Consider the following 19,308-nt stretch of genomic DNA (forward strand, 5'->3'; position numbering starts at 1 on the left):
GCGTGAGTGTCAGCAGGCCAAAGAGCATGACATTTCCAGTGGCGAGTCGCTTGGATGAGACGTGCACGAGGTGGATTTAGTGGAACGTGGCTTGAGGTGTGTGTGATCACAACCTCGGTAAACATTACACAATAAAACCCATCACCAATCAATGAAATAAAAACAACTCATTTGACATTCCACAAGCATTTGTCATTTGACTCACAGACAATAGTTTAGCTTGACTCAGACATTTCCAGACTCATTTGAACACTGAATAGTAAAACTGCAAGTGAATTTATTTGTCTTTATTTTTATGCAGCCTGATTTAAAACAGATCCCTTAACAAAAAAAAATAAATAGAAAATGAGGAACGGACAGCTTTTAAGGAAACCACACAGCAAACCAGGATCTTTGACGCTGAACTTATTTGACTCACAAGCGCTTGAATCACGAGGATTTGACAAGCCATTCACAATTGTGCACACAATCATTAAAAATATTAAATTACCTCTGTTTAATATTTGCACAGATTTCAAACAGATTCCTACAGCACAAAAGATAATCTGAAACCATTTTCAGGAACCTTGCAGGATTGTTTTCCTGGAATTTCATTCATCAAAAAATCCAGCATGCGAACGCATGTTTAGAGCCGTTATGTTCTTAGTAACAACTGGAATCATTCGGAAATGTTCCAGATCATTAAATGTAAGTATAAATGAATAGAAAGCATGACACCGGTGTACCCAGGCATTTCTAATTAGCATATCGAGAGCATCTCAATTTCTTAATTCTGGTAAATAAAATGTTTTAGATGGAACCAAACAGATTCCAACTGAAAGACTATCAGGTCCAGGATCGGTTTATTAGCAAAGATGGCAATAATAATAATGAGTCTCCTGACTAGCTGTGGAGAAACAGGATGATATTGCACATAGGTGTCCATAAGGGAGGGGGGGAGGGAAGAGAGTCGGTCAGTGCTTTTTTCTGACAGCTCAACTTCTGAGTATCAAGCGGAGAAAAAGCAAAGGGGTGAAAAAAAAAAGGCTGAGATAAACTCCCTCTATATATAAAAATGTGTTATGGCTCTGTGCCTGATGACTGGCAGATCATTCAGCTTCTTCCCGCTTCCTCTAACTCGAAAACAGTCAGCACCAAAACCATTTCTTTCTGAGTAACACAGCCATGTTTACAAGTTGTGATGTCTGTTATGCCAGACTGCTGACCCTGCTTAGCACATGCACGCCTTATACCAGGATGTGTATCAGGAACCGAGCTGACAGATTAACCTCTTCCCAAATGCCATATTTAATCCTTACAACATTCCCTTTGTTTATGACAAGAGCCTTATAACTCACAGCCGTTAACAATGCTAACTATTTATTCCGCATACGGGATAACTGGAACTCTAAGAGAGCGTTCCTGTTTACAGTAAATACGCCTTATGGCAGAAACAAATGATCATGGATCCCGGATGATGATTAATTTCCTCACCGCGTTGCCGTAAACAAGCCGAATAGCCTGCGTTTTTAATCACAGGAGCAGGGACAGCAATAAACAGCAGTGAGCAGCCTTCAGCATGCTGGCTGCTAATGAACACTAATTCACTCGCTCATAGAAGATGTCTTGTGGAGAAATGCCGCAGCTGCAGACATCACACACAGCAGGTATGCTTTCTGCCAAATGCATCACCATGTGGAGAGATTTAAAATAAACAAGCTGAACAATTTTAACAATTCTTTGACTAGATTCGCACAACATTCAGTCTATTAAAACCAAACTGAACTTTCTACTGACTTCATGAACACAAGAATAAAACACTTGGTACTGTCACCAACTGGATGGTAATTTTCTTTTTCCTCAGGAAGTCTATCCTGAAATTTTTCATTTTAATTTAGTTTCTAACAGAATTTTCCCAGTTTTCTACCAGCGTGTGCTGGAAAACACAGAGGAAGCGGTTTTCCTCAGACTTGCACTGGAGTCTTTAAGAAGTAAACAGTAAATGACTGCAGAAAACGATTGTTTTATTTCTTATACAAAGACTATGTATGACAGTGTAATGTACGTTCAACAGATCGTTCCGGTCCACTGACCGGAACTGGGAAGTTTTCCAGCGTGTGTCACTTCACTCGTCTGCAGCAACCACCAAAAACCATTACTACAATAGACTTCGAGACATAATCGGTGCTCGTGACAAAGGGTGGGTTTTTCATGAATATAACTTATGAATTAAATATAAGAAGAAGAAAAGGAAGAAGGGGATCCAATTTTGGCTGAAGCACCTTTAACAGGTATCAACGAGTCATTGCGGATTAGCTAGCCAGCTTGTCGACGTGTTATGAAGTGTAGCTTCTTTAGAATCTATGACCGTTCGCTGAGCCACTCACAAATGTCATTTATACAAAATATCTGCATTTCTGTGGGCCTTTTTACACCTGGTCACTTCATGTGTTTTCTCTGATTTGTTGATTTGTTCCATTTACATTAGGCCACATAAATGCATCTTGGCGAATCGGATATCGATCCGATCTTTCTACTCCCGCCCAAAATGCAAATATATTGTACCTCATTTCCGGGGTAATTGAAATGGAACACGCTTTGGTGTATGCAGTTTTCAGAATGCAATCAAAAAGAAGACGGAAAACCTTGTTACGACGGTTATGCTACAAAAAACAGCATTTACATTTATTTGTTTCTGGTGTCACTTGCGAGTGACGTACTTCCGTTTGGGAGGAGTATAGCGCTGACGTATGTGGCTTGAACAAGCACATTCATTTACACCTGTCCAGTTTCATCTGAAATCCGTCCCAGACCACCTCCTGAAGTGGTTTGTACGATCGGATTTATATCCGTCTCGAAAACGTTTCGGAGGGCATTTAGACCTGGTCTTTTTATCATCGGATAGCTATCTGATCACAGAAAACGCATGAAGTGACCAGGTGTAAAAAATCCCTGTGATTAGCTACGGCTATTAAAACAAAATTCTTAAAAGAAAATAAGAGGAAACTAGACATGTTTATAGCGATGAAGGCATAAAGCCTGTGGTATAAAAACTCTAGACAACTGAATGATTTGACCTTTTTCAGCACTCTCATTTTCCAACCTCAACCTAATATGTTTTAGAGACACTTTAACAATGTGGCAGAAAGCATTGGAACAGTTTTTTTTTTTCCCCCAAAGAGCTGGCAGCAAAAAGACCATTAGGATCAGAAAAGAAGCGCATGGTCAGTGTGAAAGCCTAAAGCCCGAGAGTGCAGGGTGGAGCAGATGGCCAGCGGTCATGTAAAATGAAATTCGCTGCAGAGATCAATACTTGGAGGAGTAAAGTGCTGCACTCACAGATGGCTTCAATCCAGACTCCAATGGTGAAGGTAAAGCACAATGTATTTGAGCCATACATCATGCACAGGACCAGGACACAATGGCTTACCTTCGGTGGCTGGTCACGGTCATGAACAAGTCCTGCTTGGGGGCGGAATCTTTACATGGCAGGTGTAGATCATGAGCAGGTTAGGATAATCACTAAATGCATTAAAAGAAACACCAATCTGGTTTATTGGTTAAGAAGTTAGCATATCTGCCTTGCACCTTGGGGTTGGGGGCTTAGTCTGACCCTATTACAGGGTTCAGGGGCTTCCTCCAGGTACTCAGGCTTCTTTCCTCAGTCCAAAGAAACACACTAAGTGTACAATGGCTGATTGGTATACTCTAAATTGTCCAATAGGTTGGCACCCTGTCCAAGGGAGTCCCCAGATACCACCCTAAAGCTCACAAATACCCATGACTGTCTAAAATTGGTCTGATTGACAGGTGATAAAATATGCAATCAATCCCAACAAGACATTATTACAAGAGCTTATTATGGTCTACTGAACTTGCCGTTGATGGCTGTGTCATCTTCAAGATTGAAACTTTGTTACCTAGTGTGTCATGGCATATCTGAACTAGCTTGTCACTGACCATACAGGAGTTCTTTATTCTCATTCCTACACTATGATCTCCTACACACTATACACAAGGGGGAAGCAGCACTTAAAGTATCATACAGCTCTAAACACACATGACACCTTTAAGTGAGTGCTATACAATGATTAGACAGTAATGGTTGGTTCTGTGTTCATTCTGACAGTACACTGTCTCAAAACACGCATACAAACACACACAGCTGGTAGGAGCATAGATGCCGTGTTTGCATAGTCTGACTGATGAAAGTTTCATCAAAGAGTCGAGAGGACTTCGAGTCCCATCTAGGTGACAATGCTGAATGCCAAGAGAAGCCACATTTTCAGAAATTACCCAGCATACCACACTTAACGCCTGCCCCTCAAATCCAATCCCCCTCAAATCTTCCAAAATAGTGCACTCATGTCTTTGCTATTCACGAGGATAAAAAGTCCTCACATTTATTTCTATCTTCTCTCTGCAAGGCTTTGAAGCCAATTTAAAGCACACTCCCACTCATGATCTCGCACTCTCTAGGGCTCTGAAGTCACACTCATGCTGTCTCTGCTCTTAAGCCCCATTAGTTATGTCAGATCTCAAAGGATGAGAGGGACGATAGGAAGTTAACTGCAACTATGGAAAGTCCAGAAAATGGTTCACAGATCCAGATCACAGTGGCCATGCCATAACATCAAAATAAACTCTACACATGATCACTTAACATGGCCAACAGGGTCTACATGTTGTGATATGACTTGATTTTGAGTACCGTATTTTCCGGAATATAAGCCGCAACTTTTTTCCCATGCTTTGAACCTTGTGGCTTAAACAATGACACAGCTAATATATGGATTTTTCCCGCTTTCAATTTTTAAAAAAAAAAAAAAAAAAAAAAAAAAAAACACATTCTGTGACATGCTCAGTTTTTTGATGGCATGAAGCTTTCATTACACCAATGAAATTGCCGAACGGGTTAACTCCGACACCGAAGGAGATGACTTCAGTGGTTTCAGTGCACAGGAGGAGGAAGACAGTGGCCAATGACTTTCTTGGTAGGCTGCTGTTTACTGCTATTTTTTTAATTTTTTTGTTACAAGCCATGTTTCGTTAAGGCATTCACTAAATTCCAGGGGTTTCGTTACCACGACGTAAAGTGGGCGTGTTTCCAGAGGTCTTGGAAAAACGTGCTCTTTAAAAAAAAAAAAAAGAGCATACTTCGAAGGACAAAACAGTCATACAGGTAGATTTATTTTAGAAAACAAATAAACAACCAAAAACTATGGTTATCATTAGGGTTAGATTATCAAATAGGTCACGCCCACCCGATGACACAATATCTGTTACGCTGTTCTGAAATCTTGAAAAAAGGGCATCCCGTTTCGTTAAAGCCTATTTATTTTTGTTACAAGCCGTGTTTCTTTAAAGCCTGTGTAAAGTTTCAACGTACCTGTAAGCACCTGCGGCTTATTTATGTTGAAAATAATACTTTTTTTTTCAAATTCAGTGGGTGAGGCTTATATTCAGGTGCGCTCAATAGTCCGGAAATTACGGTACTCAATACAGTAGTTCCAGGTGACAGCAGTAACCACAAGACTATGAAGGTGAAATGTATCAAGTACATCAACTTAAGTCCATTACCAAATTTCAAGATGTAAATCTGGGGCAGCCTGGAAAATGAGATGAGATGAATACCTTGAATGATGAATATCTTGAATGGTGTCTAATATTGCATATATATCCACCACCAGCAGTTTTGATAGACTACAAGGAGTCACTGAACACCAGAACTCTGACCTCGTTGGCTTCCGTTAAGCTGTCAAAAACCACAGATTCCAAGAAATCTTACTTCCTTCACAAAACTTGAACATTAATAGGAACCACTTCATTTTGACATACCAAGACCATGTGTACAGAAACCAACCTAGGTAGCATGACCAAGACACAAGACACTTATTTTCCATGCGAATGAACCCTGGGCAGTTTTGCTACTGGTATTTACACCACAGAGTCTTGCACTGATAAACCGATCCATCCCTAAAGGGGAAATACTAAGATAGCGAAACCTGAAAAACAGTGAGAACTGCTTTAGATAACCCTGAAGAAGTTTCATTCAGCAGAAAAAGGTGAAGCTGATGGCATACCAGAAAAAAAAATTGCCACTCAGCAGGAAGTAGAGAGCACCAGTTTGACATTCAGGAAGAGGCTTATAAAACAGGTTCCGGGTGTTTCAGCAAGCAGAAACTGCTGCATTGCTTTCTGTACACTTCGTCTCACAAACTTAACCTCTTGCTCCTTAGAGAGTCTGGTAGGTTTCAGCGATGGCCGAGACATTTCACAGAATAAGAAAATCAGCTTGAGATTTCCCTTTTGCTTTAAGCCTACCATGAAACACAAAATTATACGATGTGTCCCAAACGACATTCTATACACTATGCGCTGTACCAGCTACTGAATTTTATGGATTTTTGAAGGGCGGTACAATCTAAGATGGAAAACTAATGTTTTTTTACTAACCGGAAGTACAAGCCGTTTCCCAGACAAAGGCAAATGACGTCAAATGCATGTTAAGTGACGACTATAGCTTTAGTAAAACACCATGTATTTTAAAATGATGAATGAACTAAATGGATTTTTTTTCTCATCCAGCATCAGCACCTGGTAGCCCCGCCATTTTTCCACTATGTTAGCAGTGTATGAAATGTCCAACATTCCTAATCAGATTCAAATTGTTTCTGAAATTTAAGCAAACAAAAGTGAGCAAAATATATCATGTACACCATATCCAGTGGCCAGAGTAACTGAGGCTCAAGCAGATCAAGAATCCTATTTATCAAGCAATCTTTTCAACAAATGTTGTAGGATACCAGGTCTCGTAGGAGACATCCTCAATCATCTTGTGGCTCTTTTGCAACCTTTGTTATCTGCCAAATAATGCTTGCAGATCCCTGGGCAATTCTGTTGGCTCCAGGTATTCAGATTGAGTCTTAGCCTCAGGCGTCATGCTCATGAAGTAGTCGGGTCTGAAGAAGTCATCTGATTGGTTGGATTCTACAGGATATTCGGAAGACATGTTCAGGTATAATCTCATTTATTTGCACGACTTTAAATGACTTAAACGAAATGATCCATGGTTGCACACCTCTCAGTTTCTGTAGAAACTTTGTCTTTTCATGCCCCTAAACATGACGCGCAACAAAACGAACTGTGACTGGTTGCTTTACGTGTCAATCAGATGCTCACTTGGGCAGTCCTCGGCCAATAGAAACTGCTACAGAGTTCAGACCTTCTGCAATCAGTCCGAAGGTCTTGCTATGCAAGACAAATTCAGACTCAACACCCTGCTAAGCCTCAACAAATAGCCCTGCACGGCCCTGTTCATCTGTTAGCTCATTATTAAGCGAGTTAATTAAAAACCCATGACTGTGGGGCACATGGGCACCGTTTCTGTGACACTGAAGCAGGACTGCAGCCATCCATCCAAAAAGCCACTCGGGTAAAAAAAAAAAAAGAAGAAGAAAGCAAAAGACAAAGTGCTAAGTGTTCTGAAGCTGAAATAGCAACGTTTTTACCTCAGTTATCGATACCACAATAAAAGTACCAAAAATTTTATAGTAAAAAAATGGATTGTGTATGATCAAGAATGACGAGTGATATTGCATGTTAATGAATAAAACACAGCTCACGTCAAAGCAAACAGCTTTAAAACAAAACAAATACAGTTATCTACAAATAATTTCAGTGGTCTTTTTTCTGTACTGTTCATTATTTTGCTTTTCATGATTTAGGAAAGTAAAAAAAATAAATAAAATGATAATTAAGCAAAAATCTTAAAAACCCTACCAACGAAAAGCAAAACAATTGCATTTTTTCTTTTGAGTAGAACATTAATACATGATCCCGAAACCATATATAATATAAATATATAAATATATAATATAAATATAAATAATATATAAAATTTGATTTGAGATATATATATATAAAATTCTGTACTGTTAGAAAATAGTGGTGCAAATTATAAAAAGAAAAATCTATTAAAAAAAATTAATTCTTTTTCCAGATTGTACTTTTCTGTAGGAAATTACTCCCCAAAACTGACCTAACAATAAATGATTAGCTCTTTAGAAGTTGCTTCAATATTTAAAAAAAATTCTTAGCTTCCCTTTTAAACATCCCTTTTAAATATATTTTTAATATACTTGTATATACTTTTAAAATATTCCCTTTTAAACAGAACGCTTCAATTTCTCAAGATTCTGAAAATATATTTCTCTTATTTTAACCTTCAGCATCATCTATACACTCCTGATCATGCGTTTCTTAACTAATCGTCCAGAGAGACAACCAGTGGGCCGGATTTAACATTTCTCCCCCTTGGATCTGAATATCAAGCAGATCTTATATTTTTGGTGCATATCTGCGGATCTATTAATCTCCTGCTTTCAAACACCCTGTCAAACCTGTAGCAGCAATAAGCATGTTTGCATTTTTACTTTCACTATTAAAGGCGAATTTCTGTTACAGAACAGCTGTATGTAAATAATTAATTCAAAGGATCCGATACCTGAGAAGAGAGATTAAAATACTGTGCAAGAGCAATTTGATTATTTAAATGAGGCGACGAAAAGACACGTTCGGAACGCTCTGAATGTACAAGATTTTAATACATGAATCGATTTCTTGCAGCAGTTCGATTATGTTAAAACTAAAACTAAATTAATAAATAAATAAATGAAAATTTAAATGAAGTCATTTGTACAACAGAATGTTCCTTTTTTTTAATTTTTTTTTTCCTTTGGTGATCAAATAGGAACAAATCAGGCTTTGGAGTTACATCTAAATTTCTAATGAATTAAAGGATTTAACACAGCTTTATTTGTTCCAGTCAGTCTGTGTAACTGGTGCTAAACAGAACCCAGTAAAATCTGTTGTACTGTTAGTGATCAAGAGCCAAACTCGAGTGTTTGCCCATGTGCTCGAGTCAAAGTCAAGTTTTTTTTCTTTTTTTAATTGACTTGACCGGCACACAGAAACAGAGCTGTGTCTGTGCATAGGCTTGTGGAACATGCCAAAACTGAGAGGGCGGAGTGTGTGTAAGTGTGCATAAGTGTGTGTGTAAGTGTGCATAAGTGTGTGTGTGTGTGAGCGGCTACTTGTTTAGTTTGGCTTGTTGTCTGGGCATGCAGCCGGACCGCCGGCCTCCGAGCTTCGTCTGAGAGGCGTATTGTGCCCTGCCAAGTTTTAAATGTCACCCGCTGATTTACAGACAGCACCACACAAGCCGCAGAGAAACGGCGTCCTGTCTTCCACAGCCACAGTGTTTGGGATTAAAAACTTCATATCACATCCCTGAGCAGTTTATTTAAGAGATCAATACTTCAGGTTTTGATCATGCTCTGTGGACGTGCGTTCCAGCGGCTCTACGTACCTCTTTTCCTGAGAGATAATAAGCAGAGAGAAGTCCTCCGACGAAACGGATGTTCACTTCAAAGACGGAGATCTCGGTGTTCTGCGGGAAATAAGAACAAGACGGAGAGGTTATTATGGGTGCTTATGTGAAAAATATAGCCACTGATTCACTACCAACTGCAGCTGGCAACAAGATGTGTGTGTGTGTGTGTGTGTGTGTGTGTGTGTGTGTGTGTGTGTGCATTTGTATGTGAGAAAGAGAGATTTAAACATGGTGGTTCTCAAGTACAAAAAGAAACACACTGAGATCCTCTGGGAAAGACCGTATACACAAACAAGCTCACGGCACAAAGATATATCCAAGCCAAGATCTTTCCTGAGGACCCGTAAAGCCATCATCACAAGTTGAAATAAGAAGAAGAAAGAAAAAAAAACCCAACATCAGCAATGCCAAACTCACAGCGAGCAGAGTTACAGAGTGGAGACTCAGGTGAATACACTATTGAAAGAAAAATGCCCTGCTGGAGAAGAACATTATTCCTCCCACTACACCTACTATTTTTCTCATTGCCATCCTTTAGAGCCGAGTCTAAATAACGATCCGGAGAAAGAAAGCTAAAGAATATTTATGAGAAAACGATACAAAATGCAACACGTCTTTTAGAGACAGAAAAAGCTGCGAGGTTAAGATAAATACCCGAGACTGCAATCGCAATAATTTAAATCAAACAGCCGGCCAATTTAGGAAGAAAAAGAAAACAGGAGGTTGATTAATTTTCTACCATTAGTCACTTTTATCTTTTTTTTTCTTTTTGCAAAATCATGAAATATGGTTTTTACCTGAGGTATTAACATTTTTAACCCTGGTGGTGATCATTTTACTAAAACTGCACAGTCTGTCATGTTTTCAAGCCAAAAGTGACTTATTTTTTAATATTTTTTAATATAATAATTACAGTATTAACTATGCACATCTTAAAACATGTGTAAACTCTACATTTCCTATTTTTTTTTTTTGTTGAATAAACAAAAACGAGAGCTTTTGGTACATATCTACAGATTAGTTTGAAACAGGGTAAATCTGGACTCATCAGACCACACAACATTTACCCATTGCTTTTTCCAGACTTCAGGCTTTACGCTGCCAAGCAAATTGCCTTTTTGTTCGGATTAGCCTCATTAGAGATTAAGAAATAAAAAGCTACTTGTTGCATCAGTTGAACTGAACAGTGGGTTTTTTTTTAGTGGTTGCCAGATTACGCAGTCATTATGCAATGGAAAGCTCTTACCTATTTGCTTAGTTAAATCCAGGTGGTGACTTTTTGTGGCCAGGCAGCGGTCACAATGTAGCTTTACAGTAACCTGGTTATAAAGTTCACTGAATGTACTGATTGTGCTACAGACAAAAACCAAAACATCACATTTTGGTTTATTTGTCTGAAATGTTCCTATATACAGTGAATGCAAACTTAAGAGGTCATTTTCTTCTCCATTTGCTTCTCTTTTTTGACTCATCCCGAGGCATCCGGAGATACATATACAGTTGTGTTCCACTTCATTAAGATTTCAGACCATTAGTGAGATGAGGCCAACCCTGTGAGGATCCTGAGGCATCTAGAGATGTACCAGCTCCAGTTGTGTTCCTCTTCATGAAGATTCCGTACATTCAGTGTAAAGATGCCAAATACATGCGGTGCTTGAGGACAACAATATCTTGATCAACACACAATTGTCAGACTGTCTCTGACTGTAGAAAGGACATTATTCATAATAAACACTCTCTGGTGTTTATAACAGTTTATAATCACACCCTCCAGTGTCACCCAAATGAGGATGAGGTTCACTTTTGAGTCTGGTTCCTCTCAAGGTTTCTTCCTCTCCCATCTAAGGGACTTTTTCCTCACCACAGTCACCTCAGGCTTGTTCATTAGGGATAAATACAAACACATTTAAATAGAAGTCTAATATTAATCTAGAACTTTTTTATAATAATAAACTGTTTGTACTTTGTGTAGAGAACGAGTTAGAAGTGAAAAATTACAGCCTTATATAATAGTATCCCATTGGAGCTGAAAGATCTGGACAAATATTTCCAAAAACTGTCCTACTTTCTGTCTCCTAATTGTACTGAGCACATGCAGAACATCAACAAGAGAACTCGGTGCCTTTGAATTTCACCTTGGAAAGTTCCTGAAATTCCATGAGTTGCTTTGCAGCATGATCTGAGTTTTAGTAAGAATCTCAGCGTGTCTCAGTTCTCTACTGAGGTAAAAAAAAAAAAAAAAAAATCACTCCAATGTTCCGACGCCACACACCAGATCTGCCTTACAAACATTACAAACATGCAACAGCTTCCCTGAGTGTATTGTACAAAAGCTCAGATTCCGACAAATCAAGAAAAAAAAAACAAAAAAACAAAAAAAAAAAAAAAAAAACACGATTGAAAACTTTTGATTTTTATTTGAAAACGATTCGATCCTTCGATCGGACGCTTTTCACGGCACGATTACAGACTCTCTACAGACAACACTTTTTTACCAGCCGAATTCAACTGGGATTTAAAAAAAAAAAACGTTGAGCTTCGGAATCGCTCAGGACAACAGAAGCAGCTGTTTGATCAGATGGTTTCAAATTAGATCGATGGTAGATATTGAATACAAGAAGGGAAGAAGGAACGAAGAGAAGCGTTACCGCGGGCAGCGTTTTCCAAACCGACACTTACCTGCGGATAAACAACGTTAAACTCAAAATGTCGACATTTCCTGCATGCTGATGTAGCAGAAGTACCACCACAAACCACCTGCCAGGCCTGGTTATTTCCTGTCGAGAGGAGGCTGCTGTTTAGCAGTGGTATTTGTAGTGCAGAAACACTGCAGGAACAGATGTCTGAGATGTTTAAAACATAGCTTCCACATTCAGTTTGTAGGTTTAGACTACTACTATTATTATTATTATTATTATTATTATTATTATTATTATTATTACTACCACTGCTGCTACAACAGTACAATATTTTTTTATATTTTCTAAATATATATTAAAACTATTAAAGAAACACCAGCCCTGGATAATACATGCTATGAATTAAAATTCTTATTCAATCTATTATTTGTTTTCCTACAATAAATTAAATAAAAATAGTTTAACATCCAACAACTACTTTAGATTTGAGCTAAAAACAAATTCTCACCCAAATTCTTTTCTTAAATAACATACCCCAAGACTTGCTTCAGATTGTTATATAAAATCTAAAAGTAAATAAATCTCACATTAAACAATGCGGCACAGGAGCGAGATATTATTTATATCCGTTAACGAGTTGAAAAAAATAGCGTTGATGAATTGCTATGGTATAAGAGGAATAAAAATACAAAAATCAACTCTAAGGTAATAACAGTGATATCGTCTTCGAGCCGGGCCGCGTCGCTGCCCGACAGGTGCACGAGTGTTTTGTTCCTTAATTTAAAAAAATGGCCAACTTTCTCAAGGGATAAAAGGTTTCTCAGGGAACCTGTGTGTGATGCATTAGAGTGCACAAGGTCAGTAGGAAAGAAGCGGAGAATCCAAATGAGGCTAACGCAGCATGACGGAGCTCCGGCGGACTCTGCGACGACGTGATTATTTATTTAGCTGTGCAGCTGCGCCGTCGCAGGGCCTGAATAGCAATGCAAAAACTAATCACCCACCACCACTACCCCCCACCACCCCCAACCACACACACACCTGTCTAAAAGAAAAGGGCTGCAAGAACCATATTCTCACAGCAAACACACATGAAAGTGGCATTTGCAAAGAACATCAACTGCTGAATAAGGTTCATACGAATACTTTTATCTATAAGGAGCACTTTATTTATGAAGCTAGTTCCTGAGATGATGTTCCAGCACACGCAGCAGGTCTCCAGCTTTTAGTCTGTTTCTCATCACAAAGCCTTTGAAAAAATATTGAATTTACTTTTTTCTGTCCTTTTGTGGTCAGGTTTCGTCTGCAGGCGGGAAAACGTGTTTGTGCTGTAGCTCTGAAAGGTTATCTCTCTCAGCTTGTGTGTCCGGTCGCTCATTACAGCAGTGACACCGGATTTTAGTCCCCCAGCCTGTGCTCCTCTTTTTGCTTTTCAGAGGAACACCAAAGCGTCTTGACCTTGAATGATGGGTTACGCTCGTGCTGAAATATACGCGCTGCTTTGTATTGCTTTGAAAGTCCAGTCTAGGTCAGTGCAGTGGAAAAAAGGAAAAGAATTCAGCTTTGAAACCATTCGTGTATTCATGGAGAGAAATAATAGATTGTGTAACACAATACCACCATCTGTGTCTGTATCTGTATTCAGATTTCAACCACAAACAGACATGGTAGTGGAAACACTGGGCGGTGGGGGCTGGGGTGTATGGAAATCTATTTTTTATTGAAAATAGCCTATTTAGAACCAAAATTATTTCCTAAATCGGTAAATTATTGAGAGAAAAAAAGCATTTTGAACACAGAAGTTAAATAATAAAATTGCAAATATTTATATTAAAAACAAATTGTGCCTGCGTCACGGTGAAGGAGGTGTGGCCACTGTGCCTGTGTCACAGTGAAGGAGGCGTGGCCACTGTGCCTGTGTCACGGTGAAGGAGGCGTGGCCACTGTGCCTGTGTCACGGTGAAGGAGGCGTGGCCACTGTGCCTGTGTCACGGTGAAGGAGGCGTGGCCACTGTGCCTGTGTCACGGTGAAGGAGGCGTGGCCACTGTGCCTGTGTCACGGTGAAGGAGGCGTGGCCACTGTGCCTGTGTCACGGTGAAGGAGGCGTGGCCACTGTGCCTGTGTCACGGTGAAGGAGGCGTGGCCACTGTGCCTGTGTCACGGTGAAGGAGCCGTGGGCACTGTGCCTGTGTCACGGTGAAGGAGCCGTGGGCACTGTGCCTGTGTCACGGTGAAGGAGCCGTGGGCACTGTGCCTGTGTTCAATTCAATTAAATTCTATTTGTATAGCGCTTTAAAGAATGGAAAATGTGTCAAAGCAGCTTTACAGAACATAACACTTTTATGTCATTTTATCTGTATTTATCCCATTGCAAGCCTAAGCTACCGTGGCAAGGAAAAACTCCCTGAGATGGTATTAGGAAGAAACCTTGAGATGAACCAGACTCAAAGGGGAACCCATTCTTATTTGGGTGACATCAGAGAGTGTGAATCACCATAAACACCAGACAGTGTGATTATAAAAAATGTCCTTTCTACAATTATGTACAGTCAATTCAGTGTTGAGTAACCAGGAGCTCCTGAGCAACTCAAACTAGCTCATCATCTTAGTTCATTATTGATTCAACAATAACTCCTTCAAGCTGAAGCCTTCAAATGCTCAATGATGGATGTACAGCATATGTATTGATTAATTATAGGTTGTTCTCTTCAAAGTCCTCATAAAGCAAAATCCAACTGGAGCTGGGATATCTCTAGATTCCTCAGGAACCTAATGGGATAGATGTCTTGTCATTAAAGGTCTGAAATATTGTGTCACAGTGTAGGAGGTGTGGCCTATGTGCCTGTGTTACAGTGTAGGAGGTGTGGTCATTGTGCCTGTGTCACAGTCTAGGAGGTGTGGTCATTGTGCCTGTGTCACAGTGTAGGATGTGTGGTCATTGTGCCTGTGTCACAGTGAAGGGGATGTTGCCAATGTGCCTGTGTCACAGTGTATGAGGTGTGGCCAATGTGCCTGTGTCACAGTGAAGGGAATGTTGCCAATGTGCCTGTGTCACAGTGTAAGAGGTGTGGCCAATGTGACTGTGTCACAGTGAAGGGAATGTTGCCAATGTGCCTGTGTCACAGTGTATGAGGTGTGGCCAATGTGCCTGTGTCACGGTGAAGGGAATGTTGCCAATGTGCCTGTGTCACAGTGTATGAGGTGTGGCCAATGTGACTGTGTCACGGTGAAGGGAATGTTGCCAATGTGCCTGTGTCACAGTGTAAGAGGTGTGGCCAATGTGACTGTGTCACAGTGAAGGGAATGTTGCCAATGTGCCTGTGTCACAGTGTATGAGGTGTGGCCAATGTGACTGTGTCACGGTGAAGGGAATGTTGCCAATGTGCCTGTGTCACAGTGTATGAGGTGTGGCCAATGTGACTGTGTCACGGTGAAGGGAATGTTGCCAATGTGCCTGTGTCACAGTGTATGAGGTGTGGCCAATGTGACTGTGTCACGGTGAAGGGAATGTTGCCAATGTGCCTGTGTCACGGTGAAGGGGATGTTGCCAATGTGCCTGTGTCACAGTGTATGAGGTGTGGCCAATGTGACTGTGTCACAGTGAAGGGAATGTTGCCAATGTGCCTGTGTCACAGTGTATGAGGTGTGGCCAATGTGCCTGTGTCACAGTGTATGAGGTGTGGCCAATGTGACTGTGTCACGGTGAAGGGAATGTTGCCAATGTGCCTGTGTCACGGTGAAGGGGATGTTGCCAATGTGCCTGTGTCACGGTGAAGGGGATGTTGCCTATGTGCCTGTGTCACAGTGTATGAGGTGTGGCCAATGTGACTGTGTCACGGTGAAGGGAATGTTGCCAATGTGCCTGTGTCACTGTGTAAGAGGTGTGGCCAATGTGACTGTGTCACGGTGAAGGGGATGTTGCCTATGTGCCTGTGTCACAGTGTATGAGGTGTGGCCAATGTGACTGTCATGGTGAAGGGAATGTTGCCAATGTGCCTGTGTCACTGTGTAAGAGGTGTGGCCAATGTGACTGTCATGGTGAAGGGAATGTTGCCAATGTGCCTGTGTCACTGTGTAAGAGGTGTGGCCAATGTGACTGTCATGGTGAAGGGAATGTTGCCAATGTGCCTGTGTCACTGTGTAAGAGGTGTGGCCACTGTGCCTAGACTTTCCACCTAAAAAAAAAAAGCCATTAGTCCTGCTTTGGAAAGATGAAAAATGTCTATATTAGGCAGCTGATTTAGTTGAGTTTGTACAGTCTGTTCTATATTCCTCTCATGGCCTTTCATTAACGCCGCTCTAAAGCAGCTCTCGGGCACACTGACTCGTAGCAGCACAGATCGAACTGTACAGCAGTACAACTCTGTTGGTGACTATTAAGATTAATCTGCAAAAAAAAAAAAAAGTGCTTCAGACATTTTCAGACATCAAAACCCATTGTTTAGTATTCCAGAGACTTTGTAAATATTAATGATGGAATCACCAAGGACTTCAGAGACGCTTTTATTGTTAGACTTGCTGGAGGGCAGAAGCCAAAAGCCTTTCAATTAAAAAGTTTGTTAATGCTCTTTGTAAAAGTGCACACAGTGCCGTATCTTTGTTGCTTTCTCATAGGAAGCAACTGAAGAGGTCTGGACAGGCATCTCACCGCCAACACGGAATATCAAAGAATCACAAAGAGGTTTGTATTAGGATCAAGGACAACTAGGGGAAAATATATGATTCTATAGATTTATATAGGATCTTATTCAACCTTGTGACAACTGGTTCCATTCCCGGGCATTTATCCAATTGTACAGTAACCCCGCATTGCTGTCCCTATGGTGTACGGTGCAGTGTTGGAATGATAATCAGCAACAGAAACCCAGTCAGAAACTCAACAGTGCCTGTGGGCCTTATATCACGATCACGTGCTTTGTACAACCACAGAAACTCTGCGAGCCGAGTAAACAACAGTTGCAACATTTGAGGGGAGAAATAAAAATAAGAGACTAGAGTTATATTTTTATATATCAATTCCATGGGCGTCGGAAGCAAATAAAAAGTGGGTGTGTCCTGCCCCATCCACATATAATGGTTCAGACGCCAATGGATTTCAGGAAGCAGGAGCGTGGTCAATGCTGTAGGTAAAACGCGGAATGGAGTTTAATTTATTAGGGCATTCCTCAAGCAGAATGGATTCGACTGGCGGCGCTCTAAAAAGTAATTAAAAAAAAGACATTACGTGCTGAATAGAGACGGTAAAAGAGGGTGGGTCCAATAGTATTGGTCTTAAAAAGTGGGTGGGTCCTGTCCCACCCACATATAATGGTTCCGACGCCCATGATCAATTCATATCAAGTTCAGGACAAACTGTGCGGCCAGACGGAAACGTCCGAGTATTAAAGGAACCGACTGGAAAATGAACAGAAGCCGGATATCAACGAATCCCTGAAGAATTTCGTTTAACTAAATAAATTCATTCATTCGTTCATTTACACCATAGGTCACTAACAGGCGGACCGCGTTCCGGGTCCGGACCCAGAAGCTGCCCAATACGGACCCGGACCTACAGCCAAAACAAAAGGTTATGATTTAAAACCTGATTGGGCGCTTCTATTTTAACCGGCGCAGCTTTTGCAATCTTTACGGTAGTGGTAGTGGAAACGCACAGACCAATTGCATGCGAGTTAAGCCATCCCACGTGATACCACTCAGCCAATCAAGTCTGTGCATTCCTGAAGTAAACACTGCGACTCAACAGTGCAAGACAGATGAGAGAGAATTAGAGTAAAGATACACATGGAAGAAAGATAGCGATACATGTAGAAAACATGTTATACATGTAGAAAACAAAGGGAGAGAAACAGACGAGTGAGACGGAGAAAGGGAGAGAAACAGACAAGCGAGACGGAGAAAGGGAGAGAAACAGACAAGCGAGACGGAGAAAGGGAGAGAAACAGACGAGTGAGACGGAGAACGGGAGAGAAACAGACGAGTGAGACGGAGACTGAACTCTGTTCACACTTCCCACTTCCCACTAAACCAATGTGTCTCATATGTTCAGAAACCGTGGCACTTATTAAAAGTGGCAATGTGAAACGCCATTATGAGACAAAACAAAGGTTTTGAACAAACATATCCACTCAAATCTGAAGACAGCGTCTCTGAGACAGCTTTCCCAGGTCTGAGGGAAGTAGCCCTATACATCCTGACCATGTTTGGCTCTACATACAACTGCGAGGCAACTTCTCTACAATGAACATAATCAAAACTAAATATTATTACTGAGCACCTCCACATGTGTATGACAATGGCCCTGACTCCATTCAAGCCCAGGTTTAACATCCTGCCAAGCTAGAGCTCAGTTCTCTCACTGAGATATAAAAGGGAAAGTTAAGCACTTTATTTAAACATACACAATTTTCACATTTTATTTATTTTCTCTTATTTTGAAATGTAGCCCTACTTTTATTTATTTAATGAGAGAACGTTATACAGATCTACAATCATACATATGCTCAGTTCTATGTTACATGACAATAAATATTGTCAAAAAGTTTTTGAATTGTACTGAATTTATTTGATTTGACAATCAGGTATTGATTGCTTTTAGATGTTGATACAACATCTGGGCTACTTAAATATATATCACACTAACTAGTTAGACATTATGATCTTCCGGACCTTCACTTCAAGAAATGTTCTCTTACTGGACCTCTTTAAATTTTAGTTGAATACCTTTGATTTACACCGTATGCTGTCGTATGACGTATGTTGTATTTATCTAATTGTACAGTGTGAAAGGTCAGATTATGAAGAATCAGCATTAAGTGCTATGTATGAGCAGTGTGAAACCTTAGGATTCCCTTTACCCCGAGTTTACAATGACCCAGGGTTAAATATATTGAGGATGAAAAGCCCTTGTGTGTGATATTGATCAGGAGAATATTCAAAAAAAGCATCAAATAAATCAATAAAAAATGTTTTAAGTGATTACTTTTTTTAACCAACAATATAAAAAGCTTTTACTGTCACTTGGGGCTGTTACCATGGAAACACTCTTAACTGTCACCGGACACAGCACTGTTTCCCAAGCTCGTTTTAATCTTCGCTCTTCGCTGATAGGATTTTTTTGGGGATATTTTGCCAATTGCCATGACTCATCAGATCTCAGCGGAGCGTTTAAGCCGTCCTGTCCTTCCTTGGCCTGCCTATAACAACCACACAACTCTTGTGCACTTCGGGGCATTTGTATCGCTCCAGTGATTTCCATATTTAAAATCGCATTAAATGCTGCTCGGCCTTTTGCGGTT

At 40.4% G+C, this 19,308-nt stretch overlaps 1 protein-coding gene across 1 annotated transcript in view; it reads right to left on the reverse strand.

Annotated features, from left to right (window-relative positions):
- The window catches only part of man1a1 (mannosidase, alpha, class 1A, member 1), a 113,539-nt gene that overhangs the window by 48,908 nt on the left and 45,323 nt on the right, over positions 1-19,308 (reverse strand). The window contains exon 4 of the mRNA XM_060866201.1: positions 9,350-9,430. Coding sequence (XP_060722184.1) covers positions 9,350-9,430 — 81 coding nt within the window. The remainder of the gene's footprint in view (positions 1-9,349; positions 9,431-19,308) is intronic.

Source organism: Tachysurus vachellii, chromosome 3 (assembly GCF_030014155.1).
Source record: "Tachysurus vachellii isolate PV-2020 chromosome 3, HZAU_Pvac_v1, whole genome shotgun sequence".
NCBI classification, from domain to species: Eukaryota; Metazoa; Chordata; class Actinopteri; order Siluriformes; family Bagridae; genus Tachysurus; species Tachysurus vachellii.